General features: G+C 47.6%; 1 protein-coding gene across 1 annotated transcript in view; it reads left to right on the forward strand.

Moving 5' to 3' along the window:
• LOC142586847 (uncharacterized) overlaps nucleotides 1-17111 on the forward strand; it is a 43320-nt gene extending 26209 nt beyond the window's left edge. The window contains exons 6-7 of the mRNA XM_075697718.1: nucleotides 3471-3624; nucleotides 16744-17111. Coding sequence (XP_075553833.1) covers nucleotides 3471-3624; nucleotides 16744-16956 — 367 coding nt within the window. The 3' untranslated portion in view covers nucleotides 16957-17111. The remainder of the gene's footprint in view (nucleotides 1-3470; nucleotides 3625-16743) is intronic.
• Nucleotides 17112-19396: the final 2285 nt, after the last annotated feature.

Here is a 19396-nt window from a genome sequence, read left to right on the forward strand (position 1 = left end):
TTGCCGTTCGCGAAGGCTTGCTGTACCGTCGCAATTACTTAGCCGACGGCTGCAGGTGGCTTCTTGCTATACCTCGTCATCTGCGCTCGGACATTTGCAGCGTTTTCCACGATGACTACCGATGTGGCCAAGGTGGCACATTCAGGACGTTCTCCCGTCTTCGCCTACGGTACTACTGGCGCGGCATGTATCGCTAGGTTCGCCATTATGTTCGGTCTTGCCCTACGTGTCAGCGCCGCCAAACACCTCTTCACAGCACCGCCGGTCCTCTACAGCCATTGCCTTGCCCTTCCCGACCGTTCCACCGCGTTGGAGTCGATCTTTTCGGTCCTCTTCCTAACACTGCTGACGGCAACCGGTGGTCATTATCGCCGTTGACCACCTCACACGGTCTGCTGCAACATTTGCGCTGCCAACCGCCACCGCGAAAGATGTTGCTTACTTCCTTCTTCATCACGTCATTCTGCGACATGCTCCACCACGTGAATTACTAAGCGACCGTGGCCGCGTGTTTCTCTCAAACGTCATCGAAGCCCTCTCAAAGGAATTTCAGATTGTACACCGCACTGCCTCAGCCTACCATCCTCAACTAACGGCATGACGGAACGTTTCATTCGTACCCTTGCCGACGTGCTGGCGATGTACGTGTCCTACGATCACACGAATTGGGACCGGGTACTTCAATTCATAACCTACGCATATAACTCTGCCACCCAAGCTACCACTGGTTTCTCACCTTTGTTTCTTTTCTATGTACGTGAACCATCATACTTCTGCCATAACGACCTGACGTTTCTGAAGCGGCTGCTTGTGCAGAAGAATGCCGTCCACTGGCGCGTTCGTTTACCACTGAAGACCAGTGTCGTCAAAAATCTCGCCATGACGCCTCTGCATCTAATGCCCACTATTCCCCCGGAACGCTGGTTTGGCTGTGGGTTCTTTCCACCATTTTCAGCCTTTCTACCGAGCTCTTGTTTAAGTACCACGGACCAAACAGAGTCCTAGAGCAAACGTCGCCCGTGAACTATGTCATCGAGCCGGTCGAGCCAGTTCCCGACAATCGTTTCCGAGGGAGCGAAACAGTTCATGTCGCACGGCTTAAACCGTGCCATGACCCGCCTGTGCTGTCTTCTGCCTAGGTCGCCAGGTTGGCTCCTTTCTACGAGGGGAGTGTTGTACCTGTGCACTTCGGCCCTAGTTCTGTGCCAGCACAGAGAAAGAAGTTTACGTTCATGTGTGTCTCGCTCCGTCGGATTTTCGGGCGGTGGCTGCCTTGTGTGTAGTGGCCCTTTTCCAGACGCCGTGCCCACGTTGCTAAGCCGAACACGTCACTTACATTATTATTATTATTATTATTATTATTATTATTATTATTATTTTACTGCATACGAACTTGGAAAGCGGCCAGTTGTACGGGGTGATCATTTTTAAGTTTTCAGGAATTTTTAAACATCGATTGTGGCAACAAGCTCTATATTAATGAGAAAAACTAAATAATTAACTTCTTAATCAATTACATTAAGACACACACGGTTATTTACGAATTGAGGTGAGTTGCAGGACGCATCTACTTGAAATGAATCTCCAGAATTGCACTATATTTAGATATTATTTCCGAAAGTGTGGGACGAAATTCATGGGCGTTCCAGTTACTTTTGTGCTTCAATGCATAGAAGAGGATTGTGTTAAAAAAGTAAGTGGAGCAGTGCATATTACGGCGAGTTTGATAGCGCATATCTTCAATCTGGTGTCATTCTGAAAATTCATTTCAAGTGGATAGGCCTCGCAAGCTCATCGGCTGCAATTCGCATATTGCATTATGTCCATACAGTAATTAAATATGTAGTTAATTATTGTATATTATAATTGGTTGAATATGTGTTTTGTTTTGTCGTGCAAGTAATCTGCGCCTCTGGGAATAATCCAGATGAAGGACTAGAATTATGTTATCTACAAGAGGCGACATTTGGATATACCGGGAAAAGAATGATCACCCCGCATAAAAAGACTTTGTGTGCTTGAAACCCGTTTATTCGCTTTGTAGGCCCGAATAAGGCACACTGCATTACCTAAGAGGGGCAGCGTTGCACGAATAGTGCGACGTGTCAAAATTGCCTTGCCCAGTTCAATGGACACACGTTTTAGAAGACAGGCGTGACCAGAGAGCTCTATCAAGCGCAGCAATGGCGAAACCACCCATAGGCCCCATGTTTCAAAACGAGCTCCGTGGGGAAAACCCGGGGCCGGACTGTCGTGTCACGTATGGCGAATAATATGAACTTTATTAACGTCACAATTTGAAGACAAATACAAAATGATATTTGCGCACGCATTCCAAGACAGATAAGTAGTATTTTAAATCAGCACCTTTCTCAGCCGGTTTAGCCTCTTCGAGCACATTTCTAACACACGAACGAGCAACGATTTTATGTTATAAGGGAGGAGAGAGTAGTATTTAGCATTCAACTTATGTTGAGATTCCTCACTTATGTGTAACAAATGTCTATATGCGCACCTTAAGCAACGCCCATGTCGGTGTCCTTAGGGAACTAAAACGAAAATATGATGAAATTAATTCCATGTTGCCCCTCACGGGTTTCGTGTCATCAATGAACGTATAAATATACCCTAGAGCGCACACTACAGGCAGTGAGACAAAGAACAGACTAACGTTTAAAGTTAGGCTGCCATGCGACGACTAGGCATGGTACCTAGGTGGGCGCGAATGGCCCAATACATTCTTGGCATTTAAGACGTATAAAAGACATATAAGAAAAACAAAATATCATGTGCTATTCCACTAGGAATGTTGTGGGCATTAGCGATAGCCATCAGCTTACAATAAATACTTACACAGTTATTAGGTAATTACTACAATTTACAGGGTAACATAGCGCGATATATTGTCACTTGGCAGTGACGGTGAAGAAAGCAGCAAAACTGTGAATGGCGAGACTAGTGTTTTATTGGGCGAACCTGTGCCCTCAAAAACAGGCTACACAGAAAGCACAACGATAGCGGCGAACATAGTTGGCGGTCGGCGAAAGTCTGCTCAGCGGGTCAAGCGCGTCAGCTTTTACACATGAGCCATCGAACGTTCCAGAGTAATCGCTGGTGCCCGCGTGTTTTCCGGAAAGTTCTACACCATTCACGCCTCGCATACACGGAATCAGATTGCACAAGGTTCCGCGACAACAGATAGCGGATCGATAACATTCCAGAAACTTCCGAGACATGCATGCGCGTCCTGCGCTGAGCGATAACATTTGATAGACGGTAAAAAGCGCTCACCCCTAAAAGCTAAACAAGTTCACGTGTCAATATATTGTAATGTAATCGTTCTATTTTCTCCACACGACCATGCGCCCATGTCTTTTGCGCACGCCGAAACTGATTTCCGCGCCACCGCATCTGCGTGACGTCACGCTGGCGCTTAATTGCGTTGTCTTGCGCTCTCCCGTGGCCGACAGGGTGTACCGCGACAGCTGGGTCCCTGCCGAGCCGCACGTGGTGGCTGTGCCGTCCACCGCCACCATTCCGCAAGCACCGATGACACCGACGCAGCCAAAGCCTCGTTACATCCGGGGCCTCACCGTTGTCACCGGCCCTCCTGCCTCGCCGCAGGTGGGCTTTGTGAACTTCCGCGTGGCGCTCCGCGTTCTTGTGCAAAGTTAGACTCTGCGCACCACTGTTGAGTCATTCTAGATGCATAACTTGCACTACGTATCGTATCTCGTGGACGAAAGGGCTATTAAACCAAAAATTTCTAGCTGAGAAGCTAGCCGCAATCACAGTCGGGGAGTTTTCATGTTCCCGAGCAGGCGAGGGGCTTCCATCCGACCAGCTTTTTGAACAACGCGAAGCTTGCGCACACCAGGGCGGACGAAAACTACCCCGATTCTGGTTTTGGAGGTAGCCCACGTGCGGAGATCGGCTTCGTGGTTTTTAAGCCACAGATTGGCGACGCGCGATAAGTAGAACGCGTTGTTGAGCTTTAGGGGATCATGCCAGTTGTTGGCGGTGCTCGCTCTTTCACACGATTCCAGCCAATCTTCAACGTCTTTTCGTCGGTGCCGCTGAAGATGTGAGCATACCGCTGAAGCTGGGCACCGGCGCATACGGTGGCTGGTGAAATCAGTAGGGACGTCTGGCTGGCGTCGTCAGGCATGACGGACGGCAGAGTTCGGTTGCGTAATTCCAGGGTGGGGTAAAACCGCAGCACCTCAACCAAAATCTAACGCGAACAAAAACAGAACAAGGAGGCAGCGTCTCAACCAAAGCTGCCCAGGCGATCTCGATCTCGCGCCTCTCGGACGACTGGCGATGTGGCTGCAGCGCCGGGCATTCCTCTTCACTATACATAACAAACAAACAAACAAACAAACAAACAAACAAACAAACAAACAAACAAACAAACAAACAAACAAACAAACAAACAAACAAACAAACAAACAAACAAACAAACAAACAAATAAATAAATCAAACACAGCAATATCTCCAAAGCACGAAAGGATAAGAGAGCAAGCATTATTGAGCAGCTGATCAAGCATATGACGAATAAAAATTAATAACGAAAATGCATAGCATAGACTAGGGAGTTTTACAAATAGCGCAACCAAGAGTCCTTGCTTACCCAAAATGCCGCAGCTTGCATGCGCTGTTATGTACCCCATTTTAATTCCTTTGTATAACATTTTGCGTTGTTTTCTAAGCCACGTTGTTTGCTTGAAGCTTCCCTCACTGTCTCCTCGCCTAGTATTAGCGCCTGATACCTTTTGCCAACAGAATACCTCATGTATGCCTTACTGCAGAAGGAGCACTCTCTCTGTAACACTGCCGCCTTGGTACACTACGGCTCAGAGCTATGCGATAGCTCCCCATTTCTTTCTTTTAGCAAGACTTATCGCCACGCATTTTTGATGAAGGCGTACCCCTTCATTATACGAGAGCCACGAAATTTCCGAATCAGTCATTTGCGCCAGATGCCCAACGCAGCCTTAAAGAAACATGTACAATCTCGAATGTATTATATTATAGTTCTATGCAAATCAAAGTATCATGATGACGCGTGAAAATATGTTCATGTTTCTCCTAGTTTGTAGTGACTGCGCTTGACTGTCTGTGCGCCTGAGGTGTACTACATACACGAGTCACGCAGTTTATTTTGGAGGTAATCTGCGCCAGGTTCAAGCTTCGAATTCGACATGGCTGGTCCCTTCGCGTGCGCTGTCTCCACGCGCGCCTAGTGTTACGTTTCCGCTGGTGCTCATGTAGCGGAAAATACGCTTCCTTCTCACCGTCAGGCGGGTTCTGGCAAAGTACCGATAAGCGATATGCCCACTGTTGGCTTTGTCGTTGGTGCTCACGCTGTGTTTGTAGCCGGCGCACTATGCGACGTCCACAGCAGCAGTAGAAGCGAGCTCGACGGATGGTTTCTATTTCTCGCCGTTGCCGTGATGTTCCGTATAAAGTCCAAGAGAGAGAGGGCTAATTTATTTGAAAGAAGGCAGAAAGGTCAGCCTGAGCTAACGCGCTCTAGCCTGCTACTCTGCACAGGGGGGGGGGGGGAGGAACGGGGACATAAAGGTGTGACGAGGGATGATGTCGATATAGAAAGAGGGATGCGCAACAGTGAAAGCAAGTTCAACATTCTGATGATAAACATTCAGAAATCTCATCCATGAAGTCACTATCAGGTTCCGTATCAAGCCTGCAGTGACCCATTCAAGTGAACTTAAAGATAAAAGGCGCTAGGACGAAGCTGGTGTGTGGGCCTCCCCTGCGTGATCAGCACAAGCGTGGAACAAAAGCTTTACAGCACGTAAAGAGCTGCGATAAGCGGCTCTAGCACGGCGAGCACTTGCAGGGCACATTTAGTGGCCGGATTCTCGAGACCACCGAGAATCACGCGCATTGACTCTACCAGGTTCTTCAGCATTTTCTGTACGCTCTCCTTATTATTGTGTCCATCTCCTTGCTTGCCCGTAGTGTCACCGGTTTCATTGGCTCTATAATTCTTGGCTTAATGGCGCAGAGGACCACTACGGCCCGCTGGCATGGCCTTGGAACTAGAGGGCAGCAAAGGCCATTCCGTGTCTGTATCAGCAGGTCGAGGTGACTGTTTGCCGTGTACTGTCATCGACCTTGAATTAGCAGTAGGCGCCGTTACTGTCCTCGATGCACGCACAAGCAGAGGTGGTCGTGGCGCCTGTGTCCTGCTATGTACTTCTTCTGAAATGGCTTTGTGACTCTTGTTTCGCGAGCGTTGGTCAATCTGACGAACAGATTGAGCAGCCTCTTTACGTGAAGATTGGTCCCTTGGCATTTTTCGAAGAATACGAACATCTTGTTTCATCTTCGAAATCAAGAAGTGGGCTGACAGATGGAATAGCACACTTTGGTATAAAGGTTATAAACAGGGATAAGTACCTCAGAAAGGCTGGCCAACGTTTCGATAGGAGGACCTATCTTCGTCGAAGGCGGCCTCGTCATCCTCGGCATGTTAGTTTTAAAGGGTTAGTGCAGTGACGTCCCGTGGGGTTGTTGTCGGTGGCGGCTGGTTGTAAAGGGAGAGACTTCAAGGACAATGAGCGCTGTCGCCTGACGTCTGTGAGCGTGGTTCCCAAGACGAGGGGAACAGAGCGGGAGCATGGGATGACGGGGAGAAAAGAAAAGATAGAAAAGGAGAGAAAGAAAAAAAGGGGGCGGGGACACCGAAAAAAAAGATAACAGGAAAGAACAAGAAAAGAAAAAGAGGGGTATGAGGGTGGGGGGTGTTGGGGAAGCGAGAGGTTGGGGAGCATTCAGGGTTGTCGTTGGCGGCATATTTTTGTGTCTTTAGAAGAGCCGGTCAGGCGGTCAATGCGCGAGTAACAAAAAAGACCCAAAAGGACATCAGTTGAAAAAATAGGGACTTTAGTAGGGTAGCAGAAATGCATTGAGCAATTTTGAAGGTGTTAAGGTGGCGACAAGGAATCTGGGGTGCAATGCATGGGGCAACTGGAAGGCACGGCATGGTCTTTCAAGGAACGTTAGCCCCGGTAGCTCAACGTAGGTGTCGTTACGGCGGTATACAGAAATGGCGATACCCTGTGTGGCAGAGGCGCCGAAAAAGGCATACTGGCGTCTGCGACTTCGGAATGGGTTGGTGAAGGTTTAAAAAGAATATATATATATATATATATATATATATATATATATATATATATATATATATATATATATATATATATAAATATATATATATATATAAATATATATATATATATATAACAAAAAAAACCCGACAAAACAAAAACAAGGGGGGAGGGGGACCGAAACCGGAAGAAGAAATAGGAGGGTGAGCTGCGCAAAAGCGGACGAGGGCAGGTGTATTTGGGAAAAGGGGGTCGTACAGTTGATATAAACGTAAAAACATGAAAGAGTACATTCAATTGAGTAGTAGGCAGGAAATTTTTTTTGAAAATGGAGGAATAGGTGAGGTTAAGAATTAAGGTTAGCTGGTGGAATAATGTGTTTTCTGCCTTGGTTGATGATATGAGAATTTAAGATTTAAGTTACCGCTTTTAAAGATTCTAAGTAGCCACGTGCCAAATTGATTCCCGTCAGGTGTAGGCAATTAAACTTATGTATGAGCCATGATTCCGTATATTTCCTTTCGCGAGGTGAACGGAAATTTGTTTTTAATGTATAGAGCCTTGCTTTGTCGGATATATGACCATGTTCATTAAAGTGACTGGCTACTACTTTAAGTAAATTGTGTTTCGTATCCGCGCGGTGGCCGTTCAGTCTTGTACGAATTTGTTTTCCAGTCTCACTTATGTATTGTTTGATACAAGCGGCACATTCTAGACAGTATACTACGCTGCTTGATGTGCAGATGAAACCAGAAGTTACCGCGTGGGAGGAATTCGACGCTGTACTTTTTACTGTAGTAGTAGATTGAATATGTCTGCATGTAGATCACCTGGTTTGGCCACAGGGACCAGTTCGCAACTTCGTTTTTCTCCTTAGTTTAGCTTGCTCAAGAACATCTTTAAAATGAGTGTTGCGTCTGTAGGCTACTCTATGCGGGTCGGGAAAAATTTTGTTTCTGGTTGCTGGTGAGAATTGGGTAGTATTTACTGAGGATGTTGTTCACGTTTGGGAGTGCGTTTGAGAATTTAGTAGTAAGAAAGGGCGTTGGGGGGTTGTTCTTGTGATCTTCGGGCGGGGCTTGTGGACCTCGGCTCGATCAAGTTTGGTTGCGGCCGTGTAGGCTTTTTGAAGGTCACTGTTTGGGTGGTTCGTTTGATAGGGTTTCTTTAAGGTGATGGAGTCTATCTATGTACTCTTAGTTTTCAACGCAAATGCGACGTAGTCGTGTGGCTTGGCCTTTAAAGATGCCTTGTATGCAATGTCTGGGATGGTGGCTCGTATATTCTAGGTACTCTTGTTTGTCGAGAGGTTTTCTCTACAGTGTTGGCTATTCATCCCACAGTCAATGTATATTGTTGTGCCTGGAAAGTTTATGCGCTCAGTTGAAGATTCTGATGTTAATTTTATTGTTGGATGAAAAGAGTTTAGAAATGCTACACATTTATCTAAACTGCCTTGACCATGTCCCCGTATTATGAATATGTCGTCTATGTATCGTAGGCATGTGTGGGGCTTGTCAGTGCAGCGCGATAGGAAATCTGTTTCTAGAGTCCCCATAAATATGTTCGCGTTTCATGTTCGGGCATTCCTTCGAAGTCAATTCGTGAGAGCCAGTACAGTTGGGACATTTAAATGAAGACGCACCACAGTCAGTGGTATTACGCTCTCCGCCGCAACGTGAGCAGGTGGCTTTGCTTCTGCAAACAGCGCTCACGTGTGCTATGACGAAACATTTCCGGCACTGAACAGGCCTCAGAACGAATGGTTGTACACGATGTATCACGTAGCGCACTTTGACGCTGGTAATGACGAAGACGCAAGTATTAACTTGACACATGGGGCGTGCCCCGAGCGTCGAATCTCAAGAATGCGCACCGATGACCTCAAAAGACTCTTGAGGTCCGCACGCTTGATTTCGAGCTCCACGTCGGAAATCACTCCAGTCGTTGTCTCCTTCCCGTAATTAGTAATGGAGCGGACGGCGACTGCGCTTAACTGCGGAATGGTCTTTAATTTCTCCAGCATTGCTGAAATTTTCACGTCTATTGCCAGGATGTTCTTGCGAGCGTTAATCCTGATCTCGTTGATTTTCCCAGGGGTCACATTTTGAAAATATTCGGTTAGAAACTGCCTGCTGAGGGAGTTCATGTTGTGTGGCGGCGAGAGCGCACGTAAGAAACCATCACGGATTGCTGCTCACTCTGATTCGATGAAGTCGTCTCAGCCGACATACGGCGCATCTTCTTCATACGGCGGCCCATGGCTACGGTGCACTCGCTTTCAGAGTCCATGGCTTCTGGCGTTGAGCTCTCTCAGGAATCGAGCTGGTCCGAGCTTCCAAAGGCACGTGGTCCAAAAATGAGCGATTAAGTAGACGACTGACCTTGTTCACGTGGTTGTGGGAACATCTTGCTCATCCTTGATGAAATGACTCTCACGAAAATGGCAAAAGCGTAAAACGATGCATAACAGCGAGAGGCCCAGAGCACCAGTGAGCTCTGGGCACTTCTTTGTCCTTCTCATGGTGTCCATCTCCTTGCTTCACCGTAGTGTCACCGGTTTGATTCCAATCAAGGGGACGAGAAAAAGCACGTAACAGTGAGCCGAAAAGGATGGCGGCCTAATGGGCATTATATTCCCACGCGCTCAATATTCCCACGCGCTCAAATTTGGCTGAGTTGGAAGTGACGTGATCAAACGCGCGCTTAGGAAGGAGAGTGTGCGTCTTAAAAAATCTCTTAAGAAATCATCTTAATCTGGATGACTTTGCGTGTATTCATTATTAACTTCTGCGCAACAACAGACAACGGACAAGAACGAAGCCCCCGTCCATGGAAGGCTCCGATATGACATCCAAATCTATGTACGCGCGCAAACATAATCACACACACGCACACGCATATATATATATATATATATATATATATATATGTATGTGTGTGTGTGTGTGTGTGTGTGTGTGTGTGTGTGTGTTCGGATGTCGAGAGTGCATTGTGGAAGTATGGAAATTATGGAAGCTATAGATGTAAAAACGCTGGGAGAATGTTATGTCAGCATGGCCGCTGTTACACTTTCAGAGATGGATGCGCTTCCTGTTGGGATCTGTACAGAAACATATCAGTTCTTGCTTCTCCATTTCGTGTAACTTCGACTTATTGCTTGTCAACCAGCATTTACTCGGCATGTTCAAAAAGCTTTCATTTGTTAGTCCGCATTATGATCGTCTTGGTCTCTAGCAGAAAGGTGTTCAGAAAGGTGTGGCTTTTTCATTCTGTTATTGTTTGTTAAGTATTCTGTAAGGTTGTACCTTTCTCCCTTTTGTAACTATGTTTTCCTCCTCACCTAATACTCCAACTTTCTAGCCTGCGAGGTATATAAATGATTAAACAAATAAATACATGAGCACACGCCATTCATTTCTCTGCATACACTTCTCACCATCACTCCCTCAACAAACGTCACTGTGTTGATGTCTTGCAGTGTGCATCTACATCAACTGCCATTTGCATTGTGGTATAGTCTGTGAACAGTGCAGTGCATAAACATTACATGATATTAGGGTTGCAACCTATGCGGCGCATATAAAGACCTTGCAAAAGATGACACGTTGGATTGTTGAAAATAAGGACAATTGTATATGTCGCAGTTACTCTAACGGCATTTAGCGGACCACTTGACAAAAACTTCACTTCGCATAGATTTCAACACGTGCACTGAAACAGCAGTTTTGTTGCTTAATAATGGGATCGTTACTGCGCGGCCACATCTTGTAGATTGAAAAACAGTTACATAAATTAGTTTCTTGCAACATATTTAAAAAGATGCGTACATCACTGCGATTGCAACACTAGAACTTGATACAAACACGCACGCTATAGGATGCGGACAAATGCTCAGGACGAGCTCCGGAATGTTTGGATCCTGAAACTTATGAAAGGGAACAGTTTCATTAGAAGGCTGTTAATGAGATGGAGAAAAAACTTAATTGTGTTCATGAAACAAAATCGCATTGATAAGCTTAGAGATTTAGTAATTGCTTAACACTTTCGAAATTAATAATTATAGCTTGCTATCGACATTGAATCAGCCTTTCTACAGCAAGGAAAAGAATAAGCTTTTCTAGCTTTGAGCATTGAACTTCAGTTAATTCAAGGGGGCATAAAATTCTGCAAGCAGAATCTGTTTCGGAAAACCAGACGGGAATAAACATTGAGGCTTTCCTTTGTACTTTTCTTGGCTGAATAATCTAGTTAGAAATTATTCCCATTAGCACGTCGTAACAACGTTGATCTAGAACAGGTTAAATGCATGACTAGCTTAAGAAATCTGGATGATTGCTGTAAATTACAGTGAAGGAACAACAACAACGACAACAACAACGACAACAACAACTCCGCGCGCATGACGGGGAGTATTATCGAGAGTAAGTTCTAATTTCTAGTTGACGTTGCGTGGGAATAAGTGCGTAATTTTTGCGCTTTCTTTTGCTGTTGTCTAGCTTCCTGCGAATGTTATCGCGTACGTTCGACGCGCTGTTGGAACTGCTGCGCCCCAGTATCGCCAAGGCAAGACACCAGTTAAAGGCCTGTAGTCTGCCATGGTGGCGTGGACATTGTATTTGGCGCGACGCAGGGGGATGCCGGTTGAAAACACATGATAACATAACTTTGGGTGTGCCGCTGATTGGTTCAGCAGTTTGGCAACTACGGTCGTGTGACTGAAAAAAAACGAGCGGCGAGCGACTGGCCCAAAATAATCGATTTCCGAAAAAAATCGACCATTTGTGACCAACTTGGTTGCACGACTACCGTCAGTCGCCGGTGTTAATGAGCCTTTATCCCTCGATGCACGACGCGCCTGCAAAGCCGGCATAGTACCAGCGTACCATTTTATTTCACAAAGCCCAAGGGGCGGTTCATCAGGGCCCCTTTAAGCCGTGCAGCTCCCGCAGGTGACGCTGCATCAATGACCTGGTATGAAAATCCTCTGCTGACTGTACCTACGCGCCGAACCCTTCTGGACACCCAAGTGGACGACGTTACCTTTACAGCCCTCATGTACACCGGTGCGCAGATTTCAGTAATGAGCGCTGCTCTCCGTACTCAGCTTCGCAAAGTTGTCACGCCTGCTATTTAGCGCACAGTACGGGTCGCTGATGGCTGTACGGCGGCCGTTCTTGAAATGTGCACTGTCCGAGTATGAATTGCTGGCCATCAGAACACTGTTTAGTTGGCCGTGCTTGTGCAGTGTCCTTACGACCAGTTCCTCGGTCTAGACTTCCTCTCGATGCACTCTGCCCTTATCGAATGCTCCTCAGGTGTGCTTCAATTTGAACTCCCTTTTGACACCCATCCGACCTTCCCAGCAGCTTATGTTCTGTAGAGTTCCTCCATCTGCCACTGCAAGCCGCAACGTACGTTGAGTCCTTCTCCTCTTGAGTGCGATGGTAAATACCTTGTTTCCCCTGTAGGAACAAGAGAAACAACGTCCACTACACTCCTGTCCACTACAGTCCACTACACTCTTGTCACCCGCCGTGGTTGCTCAGTGGCTATGGTGTTGGGCTGCTAAGCACGAGGTCGCGGGATCGAATCCCGGCCACAGCGGCCGCATTTCGATGGGGGCGAAATGCGAAAACACCTGTGTGCTTAGATTTAGGTGCACGTTAAAGAACCCCCGGTGGTCAAAATTTCCGGAGTCCTCCACTACGGCGTGCCTCATAATCAGAAAGTGGTTTTGGCACGTAAAACCCCAAATATTATTATTATTATTACACTCTTGTTCTCAACGTGCTCTTGACGCACTCTGTCATCCTCCCACACACTGTGGCCACTGTACGCGGAAACAACATCTGCCTGCCTCAGATGAACTTTGGACTATCTTGTCATGCGCTACCGCTACCAGGCTTGCTCCTAGGTCGTCGTTGCAGGAATGCGATAATTATGTGTTAGCCGTCAACGGCCCTTCGAATGATCCAGGCTTTCTCACAGCCATTGCGTCGCCATGTGCCAATTTCGAGAAAAAAATATCTGCACAGCTCCCGCTTACGCAAGCAGAAGATCTTCGTCGGTTCTTCTCTACTTTATCAATACATTTGACCTCTAAAATCGCCCATTAGGCCAGACCACGGTTGTTGAGCACAACATCCACACCCGCGATGCAAAACCGATTCACCGGCGCCCTTATTGCGTTTCGCCGCGGAAAACGGGACATCATCGAACCGTCCTCTAGTACATGGGAGTGCCCTGCTGTACTCAAGAACAAGTGTGACACGCGGCAATTTTGCGTTGATTATTGGCACCTCAGCAAGATAACGAAGAAAGACGTTTATTCCTTGTCCAGTATACACGACGCACTCGAATGTCTTCACTGCTCCCTACATTTCTTGACTATTGACCTTCGCTCAGGTTTGTGGCATTGCTTTTGATCCACTGGACCGCAAAAAAAAAAAAGAAACGCATTTGTAACTGTGGAGGGTCTGTATCATTTTAAAGACACGCGTTTCAGTCTTTTGCAATGTGCCGGCCACAATCGAGCAATTATGGATTCACTTTTTCGTAGGTTGAAATGGTTAACCTCCTTATGCTACCTAACGATTTCATCGTTTTTTTTCACCAACATTTGATAGCCATCTTCAGCGGCATTCTGCCATTCTTGAGGCATTACACAATGCCGGCCTGCAGCTCAACTCCTCAGAATGTCGTTTCGGATGCGGTGAAACAACGGTACTCGGCCGTCTCTACAACGCGTCGGGTGTCCAGCCCGATCCTGAAAAAGTTAACGCCATAAAGAATGTTCCCGTGCCTTGTTCTGTTAAAGACGTACGAAGCTTCATTGCAGTGTGCTCCCATTTACGCCGTTTTATTCGTAATTTCACCGGCACCGCGCACGCCCTTACTGCTCTCCTCAAGAAAGACGTTGCTTTTACATGGCGCTTGCCCCAAGCTGCTACCTCTTCCGCACTTATCGATGGTGTCACGACTTCTCATATTTTAGTGCATTTTCATTGGATCCAACAACAGAAGTTCGTGCATGTGCCAGCAGTATGGAATCGGTGCCGTCCTCACTCAGCTTCAGTGCAGACACGACTGCGTAATTGCGCACGCTAGCCACCTCCTGTCCCCACCGCAGAAATATTACTCAGTCAAAGAACGAAAGTCTCTTGCTCTTTCTCGCTCTTGTCTGGGCTGTGGCTCAATTTCGTCTCTATCTGTTTAGCCGCCTGTTTATCGTCGTAAATGATTATCATGCAAGGACCCTACAGGCCACCTCAGTCGTAGGGTTCTCCGTCTCCAAGAATACTCGTTTTCGGCAGTGCACATGTCCGTTTAGTTCCATCCAGATGCTGATAGCCGGTCACGGCATCCCGTAGATTCCATTGACGTCATCGAGCATGACGCCGACGCCTGTGTTTTGTCTATCTCGGGCCTCCTTAACATAAGGGACGAGCAACACCATGACACGACTTTACGTTCTGTAATCGACAGTCTTAGCCTTGCCACACCCGACGCTTCACTCCACTTGTTCTGCCTTCAAGACGGCACTTTCAACCAGCACACTATGCATTCCGACGTCCCTGAACGCCTTATATTCTTGCATGCCCATCTCTGGTCAGCTGTCCTACACCAGTTTCACGATGAGCCCACCGCTGGTTACCTTGGTGTCACCTGCATTTATGATCGCACCAAGTGCCGTTTCTTGTGGCACCGTCTCTACCACTCCGTGCAAGAGTATGTCGCTAGCTGCGACCAATGCGAACGCCGGAAGCGGCCACCTGTGCTTCCAGCCGGTCTGATTCATGCTATCGACATCCCCGCCGAACCGTTGTTTCGTGTTGGGCGTGGCTTTCTTGGTCCTTTCCAACCTAGACATCAGGCAACAAGTGGGTCACCATCGCGACTGACTACGCGACGAGATACGACATTGCCCGCGCGTTCCCACCAGCTGCGCTACGAATATCGCCGACTTTCTTCTTTATGAATCATCTTAAATCATGGTGCTCCTAGACAACGTCTAAGCGACCAAGGCAGGTACTTTTTGTCCCGCATCATTGAAGACATTCTTCATTCATGCTCTACCAACCACAAGCTCACAACCATTTATCACCAGCAAACGAACGGACTCACATAGCCTCTGAACCGAACTTTCAGCGATATGTTTCCAATGTGCGTTTCCGCCGACCACGGCGATTGGGACGTTACTTTACCTTATGTTACTTTCGCCTACAACTCGTCCAGGCGTGACACCTTCGGCTACTCGCCGTGTTATCTTCTCTGTGGACGCGAACTGCCTCTGGATACTTCCCGCTGCTGTAAGCTCATCCACTAAATGTACGTTGGCGATGCCACAGCGCGCGCCGATAAAGCTCGCCAGATCACTCGTGAACGGCGTACAGTGCCCCAGGCTTCCCAAAAAGCCCTGCATGACCGTCGCCAAGGAGAAGTTTGTTACTCCCCAGGTTCCCTCGTGCAACTATGGCTTCCTTCCCGCCGTATCGGTATCTCCGAAAAGCTAATATTCCGTTACGAGGGTCCCCACAGGGTGGTACGTTAAGTTACCGACGTTACATACGAAATACGTCTCTGGGACTGCCCTCTGCTGTCGCACGTTGTTAGACTTAAGCCGTACGATACGGCGCCCTCTGGTGTGTCCTAACAAGCGCCAGGTCGGCACTCTTGCTCTGAGGGAGAGGGGGGGTGTAATGTCACGGGACAGTGAAGGGGCTGTCATTCGGTCGGGCGAAGACGACGACGACAGCGTCGAAGTGGCCAGAGACACGCGAGAGCCTTGCTTTCATCGCCGTTGTTTGGGGTCGTTGTAGCCTTGGTAAAGCAATAATTTGTAAATGCACGCTATTCCCGTAACAGTATGTTGTTGAAAACTATCAACTAGCAAAGCCACAAGGTCATTTGAAGCCACAAGGTCGAAGCATGGTCACATTTATGTACTGACCATCGTTGCGATGCTTGCTGAACCACCATACTTGCCAGCTTCGGTAAAAAATAGCCCCAGAGTTCTAGCTCATAGAAAACTCTATGATCCGGAACGTGTGTGGTACGCTTCAGCACACTGGCTCTTCTAATATGATTAGCCTTAATGGGAGACTTTCCTCACTTTGTGTAGGACTGGTGTGTATTTTGCCTCTTTCATAAAATCTGTGGGAGCGATACACTAACCTCATTGCGCCGTTTCATCAACGACAAAAAAAAAAAGATTCTCTAATATTTCCATTGCGCTGAGCGAAATCCAACCCGCGTCACACAGGTTCCACAAGCACAGCAGCCCGAAGTTTTAGCCCCGCTCCGCGAACGCCCGCGCGCTGCGAGGGAATAACTTTCAGCGTTAGCAATCACTGGTGCTCCACGTATCTTGGAGGCCAACCAAGGACAACACGGGCGCAGTGCCATATAGCGCAGATTGCCCAGAGGGAAGCGTGAGAGGGGCTGCAGTACACGGCTGATACGTGACGCGTTGCTGCGGTTGCCGTATACGGTGCGTCGCTCCATTGCTTCAATGTTATAATCGCGTTAACGTCAACATTAATCGTGAAGTGGTTTCCGTCGGAATGTTTTTTTTCTTCTCAAAAGCTTCACATCTGCTCGCAGGCACCACGGCAAGAGCACCGAAGTGACGGCAGTGACCACACGGGCAGCCCTTCGTCGGGGCCAGCCACACCAAAGAGAGCAGCGACCCCGAGCCCGGCGTCTCCCCGGTGCGCCAGCACCGGCGACGCGCATCAGAAGGGCGGCGTGACCGTCGCCGTGTGTAAGGGCGTCACCATCCGTACACTCGCGCCAGAACAACTGGGAGCAGTTTGAAGGATACCGATGCAGAGGTTGCCAAACAGAAGTCCAGCATTACCGCTGCCGAGTTGGCGGCTCTGTAAGCGTGTCCGAGTTGGGCATTTAGTTATTGGAGTTGGTTTCGAACAAACTCTTAATTCATTTATTTTTCGTTGCCAAATAAACTTTTGCATTACATATCGTTATGCGGAGTGCTGAGTGTTGTGGTGGTGTAACAGAGCGAAGCAGCAGCAGCAGTGAAGCAAAAAATGAAATTAAAAATTGAAATCATTATTAGACTAAAAGGCGCCCGATAAATGAGACGACCTGGAAATTTTGTTAGGACAAGCCTGCAATGAAAGCAATATTTATATGACGACGGCAGATGAGGCCATGGTCAACGGATGTCGAATCGACATCTTCCCGCTCAAGTCATTCTCGTAATAATACATGCGCCGCCGTACATTCCAGAGCGAGTGCTGGTGGTCTCGTAGATTCGAGGCGGTGCAGCCCTTTTGGCGTCGCACAAGCCTGCATTGCTATCGAATTGGTGACAACGTTAATGATGTTTCGGACACAGAGAGCGACTCGCGCGCAGTGGCGTTGACCCAATAGCGATGACAGTTTGGTGAAACTGGTTACCGGGAAAAAAAATAAAGCAGTACACTCGTGGCAACGACCTCCTCGTGAGAAAGCATCGTCTTGATGCTGCTAACGAACACGCCAGTAAAAGGAACAGAAAGCTTTGCTTTCGAAATCCAAAGACGGACAAGCAAGTTCCTTAAGGAAGAGCGTTTTTTTTTATGGTGAACCGAAATACTTAAAATAGGCAAATTTAAATTTACAGTAATGTGTTGGCTACACATGACTAAGAATAAGGCTACAACAATGCTGCACCGACTGTACAAAAAGTTAGAAGGCGGCTCAACTTGCGGTTGAAGTCAATGAAAGACAGTCTTCCTGAACGAACTGGGGGCGCCAATGCGCTGGCTTGTATGCGAGAAATGCTTGTTTTCTATTCCATTTGCGCCCGTGTCGCTGTTACTGCGCGCCACAATTATCGTGCGTGACTCCTCGGCGTGGAGGAGCAGTAGGAACGTTGCACTCAAATTCTTTTACTGCACTGTCTTCGGTAACGTCCTGCATTTTTACGTATAATGACGTTCATTAAATTTCAATAATTTGTGGAATTTAACATGTCAGCACTGTGATGCGATTACGAGGCACGCCGTAATGGGGGAAATGCGTCCGTGGCGTAAAGGTCACAGTATCAGGCTTCTGTCCTAAGATGTTCTGTGTTCGAATCCGGCTGCTGAACAGTTTCATTGATTTCTTTATTGAAAGAATCACAATTTCGCCATAAGGATGAAATAATGATTGCGATAGCAACAAGTTAGAATATAACAGGTAGTGAGCGTCGTAGATTTAGTGGCAGAATGAATTGTAAGGAACAGAATCTGGCTAAGTAAACACGCGTGCGTGACGTGTGCAGACACACATAAAAAGAACGAACTCGATGACCACGAGCAGCATTGGCTAGACCTACAGGGCTAGCCAATTCTGTCAGCTACAGGTCAGAAGCGCGTTGTTGACATTGACGCCTTGCGTCGGCTTCGCGTTCGTTCACTGCGACATGATCACGTCTGCTACGACGTGTGTGCGCGTCGTGATATTGAACTTCAGGGCCTTGTTGGCGTTGTCGCTAAGCCTCGGCCTCCTATTCCCCTAGCGTCGCGTATGGGGTAGGAAACTCTATGGCGTCTCCGGTATTGAGCTGAAGCGTGCGCCAAACATGCGGCAGCACGTTGTTCCTGTGTCCGGACCACTGAATGTTCTTGACGCGTATGCGGGATCTCAATGATTCAGTGCGATTAGAGTTTCACAGGAACTTCTCGGCTGGCGTTCTGACAATTAACACACGGAGGAATGTTTGGACGATGGGAGGAACGCAGTGCTTCGCTGCAGAATTCCCGCACTGACAGGCTCTACCACGACCACAACATGTGGAAAAACGTTGGCACAAACTAGCAGGGTCTTCACAGCTGTGTTGGAATTCGTTCCAGTAAGGAAAGCTGTCTGACCTGAGGTCTTAGAATACAGCTGCTTCTGTGCACCAGTCTGTGCGATTGGAACACGAACACCCATAGAGATATTTCACCACCTGGCGTTTAAAATCTGACACAAAACAAAAAAGTAACGTACAGAGCGTACCGTTAAAATGTGAGTAATGTTCTTCAGAAAACGTCTTCAAACTAAAGGGATAAGTATATTTACGGGTAAATATTAACGACGGCGAAATATCGTATAGTGTGTTCATATAATTGATATTGCCATCAAACGCGCCAAGCGCGCCAATGCGCTGGCTTGTATGCGGGGAATGCTTGTGTTCTTTTGCCTTTGCTGAAGCATGCGCCCGTGGTACGCTCTGCTTCTGGATACGAAAGCGTCTGGGCACAAGATGACGAGCTCTGGAAGA

This window comes from Dermacentor variabilis, chromosome 7 (assembly GCF_050947875.1).
Source record: "Dermacentor variabilis isolate Ectoservices chromosome 7, ASM5094787v1, whole genome shotgun sequence".
NCBI lineage: Eukaryota > Metazoa > Arthropoda > Arachnida > Ixodida > Ixodidae > Dermacentor > Dermacentor variabilis.